Below are 17,603 nucleotides of genomic sequence, written 5' to 3' on the forward strand. Positions count from 1 at the left end.
GAGTAAATAAGAAATGCGTAATGTTAGATAGTACGTTAGGAGAGGGTAAAAAGAAGGTGGGGATTCCGATTTCTCAAATCATTTATGTTTGTCTAAACTAGTCTCCTGTGAGCACGTGAGCAGTGTAACCACGTAGTTGTGCATATTGAACTTGGATTTATAGTAAGAAATTATAAAAAAAAAAAAATCTATAAGTCATTTAATCTTTGTTTGAACTACATCGTGTATTTTATACAAAATTATATGATATTTTATTAAGAAAAATTTAAAAAATTTCATGATATTATTATTATTAATTAACATGAAATTATAAGAATATGAATTTATGAGAAAAGTGACATGACATTGAAAAAAAAACAAAGACATTTATATATAAATTATGAAACTTAATTATTTTTTACGCAATTAAACAAAAAATTTTAATATTGAATTTAAATATATTAAATTTACAATTATCGATTATCGAAATTCAGATCGAGATCTACAAAATCGAACGATAAAATTCGATAATTGATTAGCATTATCAAGACAGCCACGTTATAAAAAATTCAACAGAAAACGTCGAGAAATTAAATACACTTAGACTAGTAACCAAGTATAGAAAGTAATCAATGTAGTAATGATATTCGATTACAAACAGTCTATTATTCATTGTTTAAATTATTATTATTACAAATAAGTGCTGTTATCTTATTTCAAATATTTTTTCTTTTTACATAGGTCAGCATATATGACTTGTAATTCGGAAGTTTACGTCAGCGACATACTCGACTATAAAGGTATGTAAAAACTGATATATTATTTATATTGATTAATCATTAAGGATTTAATATAAATATAAATATTAAAATTATAAAATATTTATTGAAATCATATTCTGATTTTAAATTATTTATTTTTATGATTTGCACCTTCAAATTATATATAATTTTTTTTAGATTTTATTGTTCGAAATTGATAGGTCAAATAATTAATATTCAAGTGACTATGAAAATATTAGTAATGTATTTATTTCAATATCGCATAGTTTTTTATATATAATAATTAATTTATCTTTGTCATTCTATCAAAATTAATAAGTTATTTAAACATTGTAATTCGACAAGATAATAAAATATTCTAGATTATTAAAATAAATTATTTAAAATTATTAATATTTGAAAAATATGAATCATATTAAATAGATATATTTATATATAGTATTTAAAGTTCTTACATATATTCACGTTTTCATAATACATATATCCATTGGCATTGAAACTTTTCATTCGAGATAATGTATGCACATGCTTGATTATCGTCAACTAACATACAATTCAATATTTACATTTATCGCTCTGCTTCCTATGATGCAATGAGATAAGTAATATTTTCGCACAGAAAGTTTTCTCTTTTAGATATCACTTCTTATTTAATTGAATATATATGTATATGACTAAAAATATGAAACACGATTTTTTTAGATTTCATTATATATTTTTAATTCAAATTTATTTTAAATGAAAAGAATATACATTCGGAAAATATTCATAAGAAATATTAAAAAAATATTCAACATTCATCCAAAAATGATTCTAAATTTTTATAACTTATATCGATAAAATTAATCAAATAATTAATAAAATTAATCAAAGTAATTAAAAAACAAATTCGATTTTTTTTAATTATTAATGAATTTAAAGTATTATAATTTTAAAGTTTATTAACTAAAGAATTTTTTAAAATAATTATAATGATATACATACATACATGTGAATTGATTAGCTTTTACGAAAAATCGAATATATACTAATTATCTTGAACGAATATAACAAGAATTTCTTATCATATTAATTGTTTATAATATTTATTTATAATAATTTCAAATCAACGATTTAATTTGCAAATTACAGTCTTGCATTTCATAAATATGTATATATTGTTAAACAAAGTAAAAAAAATTAATATTATTTAATTACAATTAAATCCATATTTACTTACTATATTAAATATATTTATTTTGAATAGTATATTTTTTTAAAACGATATTCAATTGTTATATTAGTTCTGAAAAATCTAAATATTCTCTACAATTACATTAAAAGAATAATAAATTTTTTCAGTCGTGCAATAACATAAAAAAAACTATACTACATGTAGACAACGATTCATGTTGCCAATAGCAATTCATTCTTAGTGTTATTTACCGTTCTGACGTCGTGTCAGTGACACGTGCCATACAAAGCATGGCATTAGGTAATATTCTTTAAAACCTTCTTAATAATTGTTTTAAATGTTTTAATAATGTTTAATTTTCTCATCTTTGTTTATAAAATATTTTTTTGTTAATTTGCTTTTATTATAATATTTATTTTATAAGATATTGACTTATATTTGTTTTACTAATTTTACTAGAAAAGATTGAATATATGTATCTTCTTTGTAAATTGATACAGTATGTTCATAATAAAAAGATAACTTTTTGAAATTTAAGATTAAAAATAACTTTTTAAATGTAATTATTAATTATAATTATAGATAGTCATGCCGCTGTACTCACGGATGTCGAACAATCACATCAATCTAATCCAGATAATCGCGATGAAAGATTAGTAAGTATAATTTATTCAATAAAGTTCAAATCAAAACCAAAAATTGTTTAACAATTTTATGTCAATTAGAAACATCGGTGAATTTTATTTTGGAATTTTAAAATTGTAATCTCCATTTAACAATTCTGTAACATTAAATATTTTATATTTTATATAATAAAATAATACAATAATTTATAAATAACTTAAAGATAATAAAATTCTTTCATTACAGAATATATTTTATAAATTTTGATTTTTCATTTTGATGATTGAATTATTGATTTTTTATTCAGAAAAAAATTGTCACAAGTTCTCATGTAAAAGGTTTTAAATGTATTGAATATTTTATAATACAATAAAAATATTTGTTTTTTATATAATATAGTATCATCATATCTTATCTTTTAATTATTAAGTTTTTTTATTCAATTTAAAATTAAAATTCTAAAAATTTAAAATTCAAACAAAAATATGAAAATATTCATATAAAAAATAAAAATATGTATATAATTATCTGTATTAATTATACATGTTGGAATTAATTTATAATTCTATTACTTATCATTATTTTATCAATAAAAGTTTTATCATAATGAAATTAAGTGAAATAAATGAAATTTACTTTTAATTAGAGATCAAGTTATTTTCCACTATTATGTATCTTACTTCAATTTAATCAATCAATTTTTTTTCTTGATATTATTGTTTTATGTGAAGAAATTTGATAAGCATTCCACTGGTGTTCAAGTTCAATAGTTAATTCAATAACAGTTATTATATAAAAACTAATGAGATAAGGAAGATTTCTCAAAAATATATTATATAATAAAATTCATAAGCAATAATAACATTGTTACATGAAACTTTGACAGTTTAAATAACTGGACTTTAATAATTTAAATCCACTTGATATTTAATTATATTAATTATATTTAATTATATATATTTTTAAAAAATCTTTTACAAGTAATACTTTTCCACGTACATTTGAGTAACTAAAAAACTGAGGATTTATCTCTACTTTGTAAAAAGTTCTAGTAATGCATGTTTGATTATCTAAATAGTTTCCAGGTTTGCCAGTGATGTGTGATTTTATTGAGTTTTATTCCATCATTCCATCCAGGCTTTTCCATTATATCACTGATTGGTCTCCCAAGATGCCACACATTATTGCTTATGATGCTTAATTGTTTCAGTGGTATGGTTTTCTGGTTTTACACACATAATAATTGTTTTTTCCTTTTTTTTTTTAAGAGAGGGATAGGTGAAAAACTCACCTAGAAAAATATAAACTTGCCAATATACATTATCATATTATTTGCAATAATAATTACATAAATTATATTATATAATTTATTGTACTGTACCATCGCATATCCTATATTATATGTCAAAATATTTTAATATATATTATTAGCACATCGTAGATTTTTATTTTCATAAATCATATATGCTTTATGTATGTTATATAATATTTTTTTTTATAACTTCATTTAATTTTCATTAACTCTTTGCATTTTACTTTGTAAATTAAAATAATTTAATGTGGTACGGTTATAGGTAAAACTAAAATTACTAGTGGATATTAAATTGTCACCAATCCACCTCTTTTCATTTTTCTTAATATAATTTTAAAATAATCACATTATTTTATATGCTTTAATCTTTTATTTTCATAAACTGAGCACGCAGGAATTGCTTTTATTGTTTAATTTTTTTTGCAATAAAAAACGAGCTTCATGTTGCAAATTAAATATTTATGAATATGTAATAATTATTTGAATATATTTATTTTATAATCAAATCTTAGAATAAAAATATATTTTTTTTTTATATTTTTTTAGGTACCAGGAGGATGGACCATTACATTAGCTTTAGCAGGTGTTACCTGTTGTTTAGGATCAGCTGTACCAACAGGATTTAACATAGGAGTACTAAATAATGCAGCCTATGTTAGTATCTGCATTTATACTTTATAAATACTCATAAAAAATATTTTTAATATTTTTACTTTATTTACGATAATTATAGCTAGTGGAAAGATTTTGTAATGAAAGTATTAAAGAGAGATATAGTATAAATGTATCTGAAAATGGTTTAAAAATAGTTTGGTCTGCTGTTGTGTCAATTTTTCTTATTGGTGGAGCAACTGGTTCATTTTTATCTAGCTGGGTAGCAAATAAATATGGAAGGAAAGGAGCATTATGTGTTGGCCATATATTTGGCATTATAGGAGCTACAATGTTCTTTTTAGTACAGAAATTAAATTCAATTGAACTTCTTTTAGCAGGCCGATTAATTGTAGGTAAGTTTTGTTTTAAAAAATTTGGAGTGATTTTTATAAAATTTATTATTAAAAAATTATATATGTCTCTAGGTCTTTCTGGAGGTTTTGCCACATGTTTAGTTCCAATGTATATGACAGAAATTGCACCACTTAGACTAAGAGGTGCAGTTGGAGTTATTTGTCAATTAGGAATCTCATGTGGAGTATTTTTAGGTCAAATTGCGGGACTTAATACAGTTTTAGGAACTGAAAACTCTTGGCATTATATGCTAGGTGCATTTGTTCCATTATGTATATATGCCCTTGTTCTTACAAGCATTATTCTACCAGAAAGTCCTAAATATTTATATATAATCAAGGAACAAAAGCAAAAAGCTTTAGATGGTTTGTAATTACTGAAAATAATGTATAATAATTTATGTACAAACTATTTAGAAGTTAAATTAATGAGAAATGGACTCCACTTTTTGAAAAATAATTTATTCTATTCACAAAATTTAGAATCAATTTTTTCGATTTTTTTCTATTCACAATTAAAAGATTATTTAGTGATAAAGTTGATAAATTTCACTTCTATGTGATATATATTTACAACAATATCATAAAATCGTTTTAATATTTCAGAACTTAGTAGGATACGCAAAATGGATATAATGTTGTTACAAATAGAAATTTCTGATTTACAACAAGAAATAGAAACAAAAACAACAGCTGAACCTTGGACAATCAAACGTATTTTGAAAGATCCAAATTTAAAACTTCCTATATTTTTAGTTTGTATAATACAATTTGGTCAACAAATGAGTGGTATAAACGTTGTATTTTATTATTCTAACTCAATATTTCACGATGCTGGACTTGGCATTACCGGATCACAATATGCTACTCTTGGAACTGGTATAGCTAATATTGCTATGGCTCTTGCTTCAGTACCAGTGATGTCATCTTTAAATAGGAGAGGTGTTTTACTTAGCAGTATTTATTTGTGTTTTGGATGTTTGATACTTTTATGTATTTCTACATTATTAATTGTGAGTAAAATTGCTTTAGATAAAAATAATTTATAGAAACAATTGAATGTTTAATAAATAATTTTATATTTTTATATAGCATGTATCAACTTATATGCCATTAATATGTATCATAGCCGTCGTGGCTTACGTAATATTTTATGGAATTGGTCTTGGTCCAATACCATATTTTATTGGATCTGAATTATTCGATGTTGGTCCCAGACCAGTAGCTATGGCGCTTGGTAGCGTTTTCAATTGGGGTGGAAATTTTATAGTAGGCATGATGTTTCCAACAATAGAAAATATTATAGGAGCATATACTTTTTTAATCTTTGTCGGATTTCTTTTATTCTTAGGATACATTATCAGGTATATAGTAAAATATTGATTTATAATATAATCATCTATAATATATTGTTTAATACAATATTAATGTATTTAGAATATACTTACCTGAGACTAGAGGAAGGAATACAATGGACGTGGCAGCATCAATAAGTCAAGGATTTAATTCCAGACCAAATTCTATACGTGGGACTTAAATTTAAAAAAAAATCGGTATTACATAAATTTCTTATTTTAACATCTTTTTTAATAAATAGATAAATTTACAATTTTTTATTACAAGTTTTATATAAATAAGTAAGTTATTTAAGTATATGAATATTTTTATTATTTAAATAGGAAATTTACTATAATTTTATCTATTGTTATTTATAAATTACAAAATTGATTTATTAAGTACATATGTAATATACAATGTTGATTTTATTCTATTTTTTATCAGGTTTAAATAATTACAGAAATAATATTTTGATAAGATTATCAAAATATTTTTTAGATTAATGAAAGAATTAATTATTAAGAAAATATACATTTAATTGACATTAGGATATTGTTATAAAATATCCAAACAAAATAAGCTAATGTTTTTAAATATATACATAAGTATCACTAAAATGTGAAACTCATCTATCACTGCCTATGTAAGAAATTAATTTATTTTTTCATATTATATTGTACTTTATACAACAGTTTAAAAATTATAAAATTTTTTCTTCCTACATATTTTAAAAATTTAATTATGTGCTAATTTTGAAATATATTATAATATAATTGATCTAATTTTTCATAAAATACTAAACATAATACAGTATGTGGTGCTATTCTCATCCATGTAGGAAAAATTCCTTTATACAAGCCAATCAGTCCTTCTGTTCGTACTATTTTAACAAATGCATCCAAAAGTCCATTATACAATGTACCTTTTCCTTCTATATTCATTCCTACATCATTTTTTATTGTAAATTTATGATAAATTTATCATTAAAAATTAGTCTCAAAATGTAATTAAATAAATTACTTACGTTGATTGTACAATCTTGTTGCTAAAACATCAAATGGTTGTATAGTGAATGCTACACAACTTCCACCAATTACAGAAGCAAAAAAAGTTAACAGTATTGGTTGATTTGTAAATATCTTAAAAAAAAAAATGAGATACATTTTGATTTAGGCTGCATTTATATAATAGTAATTTATATAATAATAATTTAAATATTCACTTGTGATGAGCGCAACCAATCTGCAGCTAAATCAAAAGTGGTTAATTGTGTCGCAGATCCTATAAAAATACGTGGTATACCAGCATACCAGCCACGATACAAAGCAACTATTCCACCTTCTTTCCATAGAGATTTGAATGCATACCAAGTGCCCAAATAATTATGTTGATAACCAACAGCTATAGATTGTGCTGATTGTGCTTGTAATTGCGTTTTTATCTATGACAATAAAAAAAATGATCATATTATTCATTTTTAGTTGATAAGATAAATTTTGATAATTTTATTAAATTTTAATTATTTTGATATATTAATATATTAATTTTAATATAAATTATTTATATTATTCTAGAATAATTTACAAAAATACAAATAATAAATAAGATTTACCATATAAAAAGGACTGCCAAGAACAGCTCCAATACATCCAGCTGTACCAGTTACTACTGCAGTTTTTATAATATCAGTATTTCCTGAATCATTACTAATTAGCTCGTATCTTTTTGCTGTATTGTATATACCTAACCGTATTCCATTGAGTACCACTTGAAAATATAGAGCCGGTATAATGCCTGCTTGTAAAGCACATATACCTTCATGTTTTGCAATTAAATAACCTGCATGTAGAGTATTCTTATATATTTTTTTGTATGTACGACGTGCTTCAAGCTCTCCTTGTAATTGTAATCGTACTTTTATTACATCAATTGGATTCGTAAAAAATCCAGCTCCCACTGCAGCTAATCCTCCAATTACAAATTCAATACCTGGACTAATAAAATCTAGAATTAATAATTATCTTAAAATTATTTTATCATAAATATATTTTTTTATAAAAATAATTTTTTCAAAAAATCGTAACATATAAGCAATTTAAAATGCGCGCGAAAAAAATAATGGTATTTTATTTTAAAAATAGTATAAAGCTATTTAACTTTTAGAATTTATTTAAAAGAATATTTAATTATAAAAAAAATGTAATATTAATTATTTATAAATTTTATTATAACTTATTTTTATATATTAATATATTTAATATATTACAATACACATGAAGCATAGATACGAAGATTAGTAATATTAAACTAATAAATACATATTGAATAAAAAATTACTCACTAAATTTTAAGCTTTGTTTTTTATTTTATTTAATTAGTTAATATAAATTATAATAATATTAAATAAAGTCATGTAATTTTAAATATAAGTTCTTAAAGCAATAATGATTAATATAACTAACAAAAAAATTTTAGTTACAAAATTAAAAATTACATTACATTTATTGTATTAAACAAACAATAAAACACGAAATAAAAAATTGATTAAATCAATCAAATAATTAACTCATCACTGACCAGTTAAACGAATTCATAACTACAGTATATATGTAAAATAATCATGATCAAATATAAATTTTAAGATATTAAAGAACATAGAATTAAATAAGTTAGTATATTTAATATTGAAACTCATACAATTTTCGAGATTAAATATTTAATAATATACTCGTATTTGACCGGCCGGTTTTAAATACAAAGTTTATTGCATAACTATTGCTATAAGTACATATATGTATGTATATATAAAAATAATATCAGAATTAGCACGAACTGAAACTATGATCTGCTAGAAACTCATAATCAAGTAGTAACAGCTTACGATTTAGAAGTGTTTGAGTTCGGCGCTGCAGTCATTTCACATATCAATAATAAAATGTTCCTGTATATGCGATTATTAAATACGAATCTAAGTGAAAGCACGTAAATGATTCAAGAAATATCGGTACTGTTGCTCTTTTTAAGTTCTTCATTGAACTGACTCCTAAAACTATAGAATTACATTGTTCTTTATGAGATAACTATTGCATGAGATAATTTCAAAGTACATAATATTTCAAGGTCAATTTAAAAGTAGTCACGAGTCATTAAAAAATCTAAATAATAATTTTTATATTATTGTGTAAGAGTATAATATCAATAAAAGAAATTATATTTATATAATCGTAAAATAACATTAATACATTTATTTTAAAAATTCAATAAGTTATAACATTTAATAATTTTTGTAATATATATATATAATATATGTACAAATATGTAATATCGTTTTCATTTAGAATTATTATTTTAATTAGAATTTCATAAAAGTTATTTAAAAGTTATTTATAATACTTATTATAATATTAAATATAATATTTATTTAATAAATATAAAATATAATAATTATATATAACAAATATTTTTGAAAATATATTTTATAAATTTAATAAAACAACATAATAATACATTAAACTTTTAATATTTTTTTATTGATATTTTTTAATTTTAAATTTTATTAACAAACTTATAGATTATACTTCAAAATGTCATTTTTTAAAAATATAGTTTTTTTTAATTATAAGATAGAAAATGTAAAAAAAATTTTTTTTTATATTAATTGAATTATTATAAATATAAATTATAAGCATTTTTCTAAGCACTTTCAGAAAACAAAATGAAATCGTAATTATATGCAGACACATATATATGATATCAAATTTATGCTTTGTTTTTTAATCCTACGTATTTACAGAAAATTTATTAGTAAATACTATTGTATAATTAAAACATATATATTTAAAAAATATTATATAAAATATTATATATATTATTTTTTACTTTTATTATATATGTATATATTTTTTAATCTATTTATGTAATCATTTCATATTAAATCTATATTATATATTAATTATAAAAACTATTGTGCTTTTTTTATTATCTTTATACTATAATACATTTAGAAAACTTTTTTAATGTTTAAATTATGCAACAGACAAACTTCCACCAGCTTTAGAAATCTTAGCAATTTCTTCTTTGAATTTAGCAATTGTTTCCTTTGCTAATGTCAATTTTTCCTTAAGATCTATGACTTCCAATCTTATTTTATTTCTTGCTTCTATTATTGCTTTCATTGTAGATTCCTTTTTAGCTTCAACTACATAATAAAATAAAAATAATTTTCATATATAAAATATTATTAACTCAATTAATTAGTACTTACAATCTGTATTATGACGCCAAGCACCAAGAGTTATAGGTCTATTAGAATTCAATAAATGTTGCATTAAAGCTGTTGGATCTTGAAAAACTATTTCTTCATAAAATTCAGATACTAAACTTTTTTTTCCCAATTGTATTTCAGGTGTTGTTTGAAAGAGTTTTAATATGTGATATATGGTTACCTCAAAGCATAAAAAATTTGAAATTTATATTATATGATATAATAATTCTTATATGATGTTATAATTCATATATTTTAAATATGCTTACAGGACGTTCATTAGGATCATGAAAATATATTTTAATAACTATTTCAAATTCTCCCCAACCAGTTTCAGTGAGTTCATAAGGTGGTTTAGTCATAATACGATTGGGATTGTTATAACTTTCATGTAATTTAAAGTGTACTTTTTTAACATATGTGGACATGTCTTCATTAAGATATGGTTTAACATATACAGTCCATTGATGAGTATGTCCATCTTCTTCTCTTTTTTTACCAAAATATCGAGCTACATTACCATATACAATTGGTTTTACTATTGTAACTCCCTAAAAATATATTCAATAAAATTTAATAATAATCATCATTTACTTTTTTCAATTTTATAATTGTAAAAAAAATATATAAAATAATAAAATAAAAAAATTTATAAATGTAAAAAATTGAATAACTATTATTATTATTATTATATTTAAAATTTATTTATTATTTTATTTATATGAGCACAGGTTAGAAATATAAAAAGCGATAAATTTTTCATAAATTATTTTTAATACAAATTTACTTTAACTCTACCACCAGAATCAGGACCAAATTCATTAGTTGTTGCCATCATTGTCATTAATTATTGTGTTCTTCATCATAGTTTAAAAGTAGAGTAAAAAATAGAAGAATAGAGTATCAACAATAACAATGACAACAGTGTTATCTATTCACTACTAGCGCTCTCTGGTGTAGCATCAATAATACTAAAGATATGTTTACTAAAGATATATATCATAAAAAAGAATAATATTCGAAAATTTATATTTATTTTAAATACAGATATTAAAATTAAAAAACAAATTATTGATTTCAAATACATGTATTTTCTTGTCATGAAGGGCATTAAAAAAATATGTACACTTTTCTTAAAATAAATTATACTTCAAAAAGTTTTCAATCTTTCACACAGCAGAATCTCGACAAAATTATTTTGGAATCTATCCTCGTATCAGCAATTAGATTATCACGTACGGCGATTAACTTTTTTGAAATATAATATAATTTTCACAATAGTTTCTATATAATATATTTAATGATTCAACTATTTTTGATCATATTATATGTAGCTCGATAAATCGATAATCGCCGAAACATGATAACAATAAAATATTTTCATAAAATACATAAACATCACTATATGTATAATCACTATATTCTTTAGAAATTATATATATGGGAATCGACTTTCTTTTTTTATTAATGATTAATAAACAACACAAAATAGTAAATCAAACACTAGAAACAAATAATTTTAAATATAATTCTCAAGATTTTTTGAAATTTTGTATAATAATAAAACTCTGAATTGAAACTAATTTACATAAGTGGTTATATATTCATTTTAATTTTTACAAAGTTCTTTTAATGATTTTATTTAATAAAATACCTATCTTTTCAAACATATTTTTGAAAATCTAAAAATCAAAATTTAATATACTGGAGCATTATACTGTTAAAAAATTGAACAAAAAAAGAAACCTTTAATCAAATAACTCGTATAGAAACAACATCGTTTGCTGTTAGATATACTTCGTCTAAAACTTTTTAAAGAATTGTAGAAAGCTAAATTGGATGCTCGTTGCATCGTGCAAAGGCAGCCAGCTGCCGAAAGAATGCTGTCTTCAGCATCTTGTAACGACGATTAAAATTAGCTCTTTCATGCTACAATGTTGTTGTTATCACGTGCGAAGCAATTTTTCTTTTCTTCGGAATCGTTCTTCAAGATATCCTGGGATCTGAAAAGAGTTTCATAAGGACCGTTATAAAATTTGCACAATGGTCCATATGTAAACAATATTCTACTACATTCCTCTACGTTTATATAACAGAAATAAGAAAAATCTAATTCGCATACAGATTATTAAGCATTTATATATAAGTTTTATAATCACGTCGTACCGCTAAAAAATATATACATATCGCTAAAATATATATATATATATATATATATATATATATATATATATATATATATTGTGTATGTTTAGATTATAAATATAAAAAAAATTTTTTTATCTTCACGATATTTACAAATTACAATGAATTCATTCAAATAAATATATATAAACTGTAAGTATACAACTTTATTAAATAAATTGTAATAAATTCTTGTGTATGTTTTATGGTGACGATATGTTTTAATTATAAATCTATACAGTCTATTTTAATAAACTTAACATTAATAATATATATAACTAATCATCATAAATTAATATTTATCATTGCATTATATACATTTACACAAAACTATTTCTACATATTACTATTGTAATATAATAAATTAAATATGCTTGAGTAAATTATACTCATATCATTATTTATATCGAATCGCAATTCCGATAATTTAAAATATTTTAATATTTGTGATTCAAATATTTGTACATCTCTAATAGTAATAATTACGAGCGTGGTACGACGTCTCAATTCTAATCTAATCTAAATCTTCATGCTAATCTAATAAAAAAAATGCATGCGATATAATTTTTAATTTATAAAGCTTGAAATTAAATAACTTTTAGGATATATTAAATTAAGATTAGATACGAGAGAAGTCCCAATCCACTAATAGTCAGGCATTCTGAGAACATTAAAACATAAAAAAGGAATTGAGGTTTTATTTTAAGAGCAGCAAGCAAAATAAGAATATCTCAATTTTTTCTATTTTTGCTTAATAAAAGGATATATTTACAAATGAGAAAGCAATTATTAATATTCAATTCTAATTATGTCTACCTTTGGTTTTGGTCGATGTGTATCCACTGCATCAATTGGTAATCGAATATGTTCCACTTTACAACCATAAGCAACAGGTGTTAATTTAATAATAGTATGTAATGGAACTTGTAAATATGGTAATTCATCTAGAATGAAAAAGAATATAGTAATTTTCTTCAGAACAAGAAAACTTTAGAAAATGAAAAAAAGTTTTTGAATCATAAAGTAAAATAAACAAAATCATTATTGAATTGTTAAACAATGATTTGAAATTTCGAACAGATTGCAAATGAAACATAAGAACAAATTACTTTTATACTCTTTGCAATTTATATTAATAAAATTATGTAAACGAAAATTATATAAAAATGTCTCATTCTTAAATATTTCGTAATTTTTACATTTTTCTAATTTATTTCAATTCATAGAAAATCAAAAATTACAAAACAATTTCAATATTTGTTATTCAAGTATACAAATACATATATCTTAATTTAATATAATATAAATATATCACGTATATGCATTTTATTTATTGTTTTTCTATTGTTTATGAAATGATATATTTAGATATATTTACCTGCATTTTTGTCTAGAAAATAAGCAAGTAGACATCGTAAAACCGCTTGGTGGCTAACAACTAGAACGTTACCTTGCCGTTCTAATTCCATTATTACCGGTTCTAATCGTGCGACTAAATCTTCATAACTTTCTCCTCTTGGATAACGATAAGAGAATTTATTTTGATCTCTTGCAGCAAAATCTGTTGGATATTTTTCTGCAATTTCTTCATACGTCATTTCTTCACAAATACCCTATGTAAATATAATTTAATTATCATCACAGTTTTATGTGCAAATATTTTATTATAAATAAAGATAGAAGACATGTCAAAAAATAAAACAAAAATGATTATTCTTTATAACTTACTGCATCAATCTCGTTTAGTGCCTTCCACCTTTCTTGAGGTGCATTCACGTCGCTTGCTGTTTGAATAGTTCTCTTTAACCAGCTAGTCCATACTCGTAATCCCTATAATCATAAAAAATATTATTTTCTTCTTTTTAAACAAAAGATTTTTCTTTTTTATCTTATACCTGAATATCTTGGCTAGTAATATAATTAGACAATGCTTTGGCATATTCCCAGCCTCTTTCGCTTAACACTGAATCTCCACCTATTTTACTTTCAAGGTTCATCACACTTTCACCATGCCTAGTTAAATAGATCGTACGTGGCACTATATGGATGTTCATAAGATAATAAACTATTCTACTTTGTATGTGACCTTCATGTTTATGCACTAGTACTTTTTCGCCAGTGTTATAAATTTTCATAAAAGAAAGGTCACTTTCTTGAGTTTCATCCAGTGGTTGATATTTTTCTTGATAATGTTCAATTCGTAACATGAAATCTGCCAATACTTCTTCTTTATTCATATTTGCATAATCTGGACTACTTACTTTTACCTAAATGAATAAAAGTTTTATTTATGATCAATATTCATCACAAATTATTAGAATTAGTCCAGAATTAATATTATAAATAAAAAAACTCAATAAAAATAAAAATAGTATTTAAAAATAATATATTTAAATCTATACATTAAGACAAATTAGTAATAATTATTATTGAATTCAAATGATTTTAGAAAAGCAATTCTTACTTCCATGATATTTTGCTCAACAATTTCAGGATCATTACAGACAGATTCAACAAAAAAAAGTTTAAATCCCATTTTCTCGACTACAATATTTCTAATAAGTTGTCGTCTTTCGATAGTAGAATTGGTAGCATCAAATACAGCCACTTCTCCGTCTCCACTTTCCAACCATTGACAAACATCTTTAAGGGCATCCATTGCACACTGAGTACGTATTGCCATTGCCTTAATATTATCAGGACGGAAAAATTCATGGCATTGATAAGCGGTAGTTGCATGTCGTCTATATTCTCCTAAATTGAACACTTTTGTACTTATACCGATCCAATTAAGATATCTGCATAATTTTTTTGAAATATATGTCTTGCCACGGGCAGGTAATCCTACCATAGCAATCACATGTGGCTTATTTACAAAATTAGCTCGTTCGCCTGTAATTATCAAGCATTATAGATAAAAGAAAATTTCATAATTATTTTTATTATTGTTAATCATTTTGAAATTATTTTGTGTCAAAAAAATGGACAATTTATTTAAAAAATCAATGAAAATTTTATAATTGCTTTTAATATAATATTAATATTTCATTATTATATTATTTTGCGCTATGAGTATTTTTAAAAATATATTTTATATTAAGAATATTTAAATCTTAAAAATTTATTAAAATAAATTTTATATAATAAAAATTTTCGAATGCTAAAAAAAAGTTCTGATTTACTTTTGAAAAATTTTGACTATTCGATAATTTGTTTTTGTAACAAAATATTAATGGTCCAATTTTATTTAATGCAAGAAAATTTATTTCTACAAATTAATCGTAAGAATTATCACTTACGAAGATTAAATTTAAGGCCATTTCTATAATGTCAAGTACTATACTATTTTATTACGATTATTATTGATTTTAATTTGTTTCGTATTGTGAATATAGATTTCAATTAATTTGATTTTTTGTATGCACATATATTATATTATAATATAAATATATATAAATATAAAATTAACATTTATGTGAATGCATTGCATGCGGCTAATCTTTTCAGGTTATGTTCTTCCAAAATAATAATGGAATATAGTGAATGATACAAATGAAAATATATATTTTTGTGAATATTTTATAAGATTTTAATCGAAAAGATATTAACAAAATAATGACAAATTTTTAAATAAATAAACTCATTTTGTAATGAACTGAAGTTAGCTTTTAAGTTATTTCTTGGATAAAATTTAATACATTGTATAGTATTTTATATTAAAAAAAATCAGAAAATAAGAATTCAAAATATTCAAATTAAATAAAATTTTTAAATATAAGAAAAATTATATTTTTTCTAAAATATCTTACCACGAATAGGAAAAGGTTTTGTTTGAATAGTATCCGAACTTGGTGGTGTGTAATGCATTTCGATTTTCGGGTCAGTCATCCTATGACACCATGTAGATATTTCTTTTCCAATCTACACTATAATTTTATATACTACTTTTATACTATTTCACTAATGTTTATTTATTAAAAAAAAAAAATTGAATCTCAATTTCATCAAATCAAGGTACATTTGATATATGTCATTCATTAAACACGCATAAAAATTTGTTACGTTAATTCCACTGTCACTGCAGCTTCATTCTATAATTTATATTTATAACATGTCATCATATGCTAAATTTTGTATTATTGTAGAATAGCTGAAAAAAAAGATATTCAAGAAAAGTACTACAATAGGAAATTATGAACTATTTTATACCGAAGTGAAATAAAGAGAGAAGAAAGAGAGAACAACACGCACCTACCGTTCATTAGAAAAATCCGAATATTAGTACGCGCCGCACAACGCATATTCCTTAAATCTTATAGCGATTATTATTACGTACAGATTGTAGTGCGGGGAAATCGTTTTACCAGTAATTCTCATTAAGTGGATCCGTTTTCTTTTATAAAATAAATTTCAAATACTTTTTGATTTTCATAGAGAATATTAAATTTTTGTTTTATAAATAAAGTATATTTTTTCAAGAAAATATGGTCAATTATAAATGTTTCGTTAAAATGATAATATCGTCCGTTTTAGTTGGATTTTTGACAAAGACCACTGTTATAAGAGATACCTCTGACCAGTCCGTAGCCTCGAGAACGATCACGCGACTTCTTTTGACGTCACTTGTTCTTTTCTAACCAATTCTTTCTGGTTTAATGCAGAAAAATATAAAATAATTGAAATAAGAATGTTTTATATTTTGTCACATTTATTATTAATAATTTTTATTAAATATATAAATATTATATGATACTCAATAAAAATGAAAAATATGTATGATTGCAGCTTGCTTCCGTAATCAATAAAAAAAATATTCAAAAAAAGATAACAAATAGAAATATATGATTCTGAAAAGCTATTATAATATAATATAATTTAATGTAACTTTTATAAGAACACAAGATTTATTTAAAAAAATTCTTTTTTTAAAATATTGAAT

General features: G+C 22.6%; 4 protein-coding genes across 11 annotated transcripts; 1 reads left to right on the forward strand and 3 right to left on the reverse strand.

Annotated features, from left to right (window-relative positions):
* Positions 1-57: 57 nt before the first annotated feature.
* Positions 58-6,428, forward strand: LOC726814 (solute carrier family 2, facilitated glucose transporter member 1). Of its 3 annotated transcripts, XM_016914873.2 has the most exons (10): positions 145-162; positions 721-779; positions 2,103-2,235; positions 2,518-2,591; positions 4,418-4,525; positions 4,605-4,878; positions 4,951-5,244; positions 5,485-5,891; positions 5,971-6,242; positions 6,316-6,415. In XM_016914873.2, exons 3-10 carry the CDS (start codon positions 2,226-2,228, stop codon positions 6,413-6,415), a joined length of 1,539 nt encoding a protein of 512 aa, XP_016770362.2. In that variant the 5' UTR covers positions 145-162; positions 721-779; positions 2,103-2,225. The 3 variants fall into 3 exon arrangements, with proteins under 3 accessions (XP_016770360.2, XP_016770362.2, XP_016770361.2); XM_016914871.2 differs by lacking the exon at positions 2,103-2,235 and having other exon boundaries at positions 58-162; positions 6,316-6,428; XM_016914872.2 differs by lacking the exons at positions 145-162; positions 2,103-2,235 and adding an exon at positions 513-604.
* A 191-nt stretch (positions 6,429-6,619) lies between these two features.
* LOC102655263 (solute carrier family 25 member 35) lies at positions 6,620-9,416 on the reverse strand. Of its 3 annotated transcripts, XM_026444028.1 has the most exons (6): positions 9,098-9,416; positions 7,960-8,210; positions 7,829-7,884; positions 7,439-7,657; positions 7,241-7,355; positions 6,620-7,159 (listed from the first exon to the last, which is right to left on the reverse strand). In XM_026444028.1, exons 1-6 carry the CDS (start codon positions 9,130-9,132, stop codon positions 6,963-6,965), a joined length of 873 nt encoding a protein of 290 aa, XP_026299813.1. In that variant the 5' UTR covers positions 9,133-9,416; the 3' UTR covers positions 6,620-6,962. The 3 variants fall into 3 exon arrangements, with proteins under 3 accessions (XP_026299813.1, XP_026299811.1, XP_026299812.1); XM_026444026.1 differs by having other exon boundaries at positions 7,829-8,210; positions 9,098-9,411; XM_026444027.1 differs by lacking the exon at positions 9,098-9,416 and adding an exon at positions 8,794-8,908 and having other exon boundaries at positions 7,829-8,210.
* Positions 9,417-10,151: 735 nt separating this feature from the next.
* On the reverse strand, positions 10,152-11,435 carry LOC412705 (YEATS domain-containing protein 4). 2 transcript variants are annotated; one of them, XM_006570287.3, is made up of 4 exons: positions 11,279-11,435; positions 10,750-11,031; positions 10,481-10,661; positions 10,152-10,414 (listed from the first exon to the last, which is right to left on the reverse strand). In XM_006570287.3, the coding sequence occupies exons 1-4, from the start codon at positions 11,300-11,302 to the stop codon at positions 10,242-10,244; spliced, it is 660 nt and encodes a 219-aa protein (XP_006570350.1). In that variant the 5' UTR covers positions 11,303-11,435; the 3' UTR covers positions 10,152-10,241. The 2 variants fall into 2 exon arrangements, with proteins under 2 accessions (XP_006570350.1, XP_396159.2); XM_396159.5 differs by having other exon boundaries at positions 10,153-10,414; positions 11,268-11,430.
* A 116-nt stretch (positions 11,436-11,551) lies between these two features.
* Positions 11,552-17,460, reverse strand: LOC409574 (6-phosphofructo-2-kinase/fructose-2,6-bisphosphatase 1). 3 transcript variants are annotated; one of them, XM_026444024.1, is made up of 8 exons: positions 16,920-17,460; positions 16,474-16,814; positions 15,129-15,556; positions 14,560-14,931; positions 14,393-14,494; positions 14,043-14,277; positions 13,481-13,608; positions 11,552-12,483 (listed from the first exon to the last, which is right to left on the reverse strand). In XM_026444024.1, the coding sequence occupies exons 2-8, from the start codon at positions 16,550-16,552 to the stop codon at positions 12,427-12,429; spliced, it is 1,401 nt and encodes a 466-aa protein (XP_026299809.1). In that variant the 5' UTR covers positions 16,553-16,814; positions 16,920-17,460; the 3' UTR covers positions 11,552-12,426. The 3 variants fall into 3 exon arrangements, with proteins under 3 accessions (XP_026299809.1, XP_026299808.1, XP_026299810.1); XM_026444023.1 differs by having other exon boundaries at positions 16,916-17,460; XM_026444025.1 differs by lacking the exon at positions 11,552-12,483 and adding an exon at positions 12,806-13,325 and having other exon boundaries at positions 16,916-17,460.
* Positions 17,461-17,603: the final 143 nt, after the last annotated feature.

Source organism: Apis mellifera, linkage group LG11 (genome assembly GCF_003254395.2).
Source record: "Apis mellifera strain DH4 linkage group LG11, Amel_HAv3.1, whole genome shotgun sequence".
NCBI classification, from domain to species: Eukaryota; Metazoa; Arthropoda; class Insecta; order Hymenoptera; family Apidae; genus Apis; species Apis mellifera.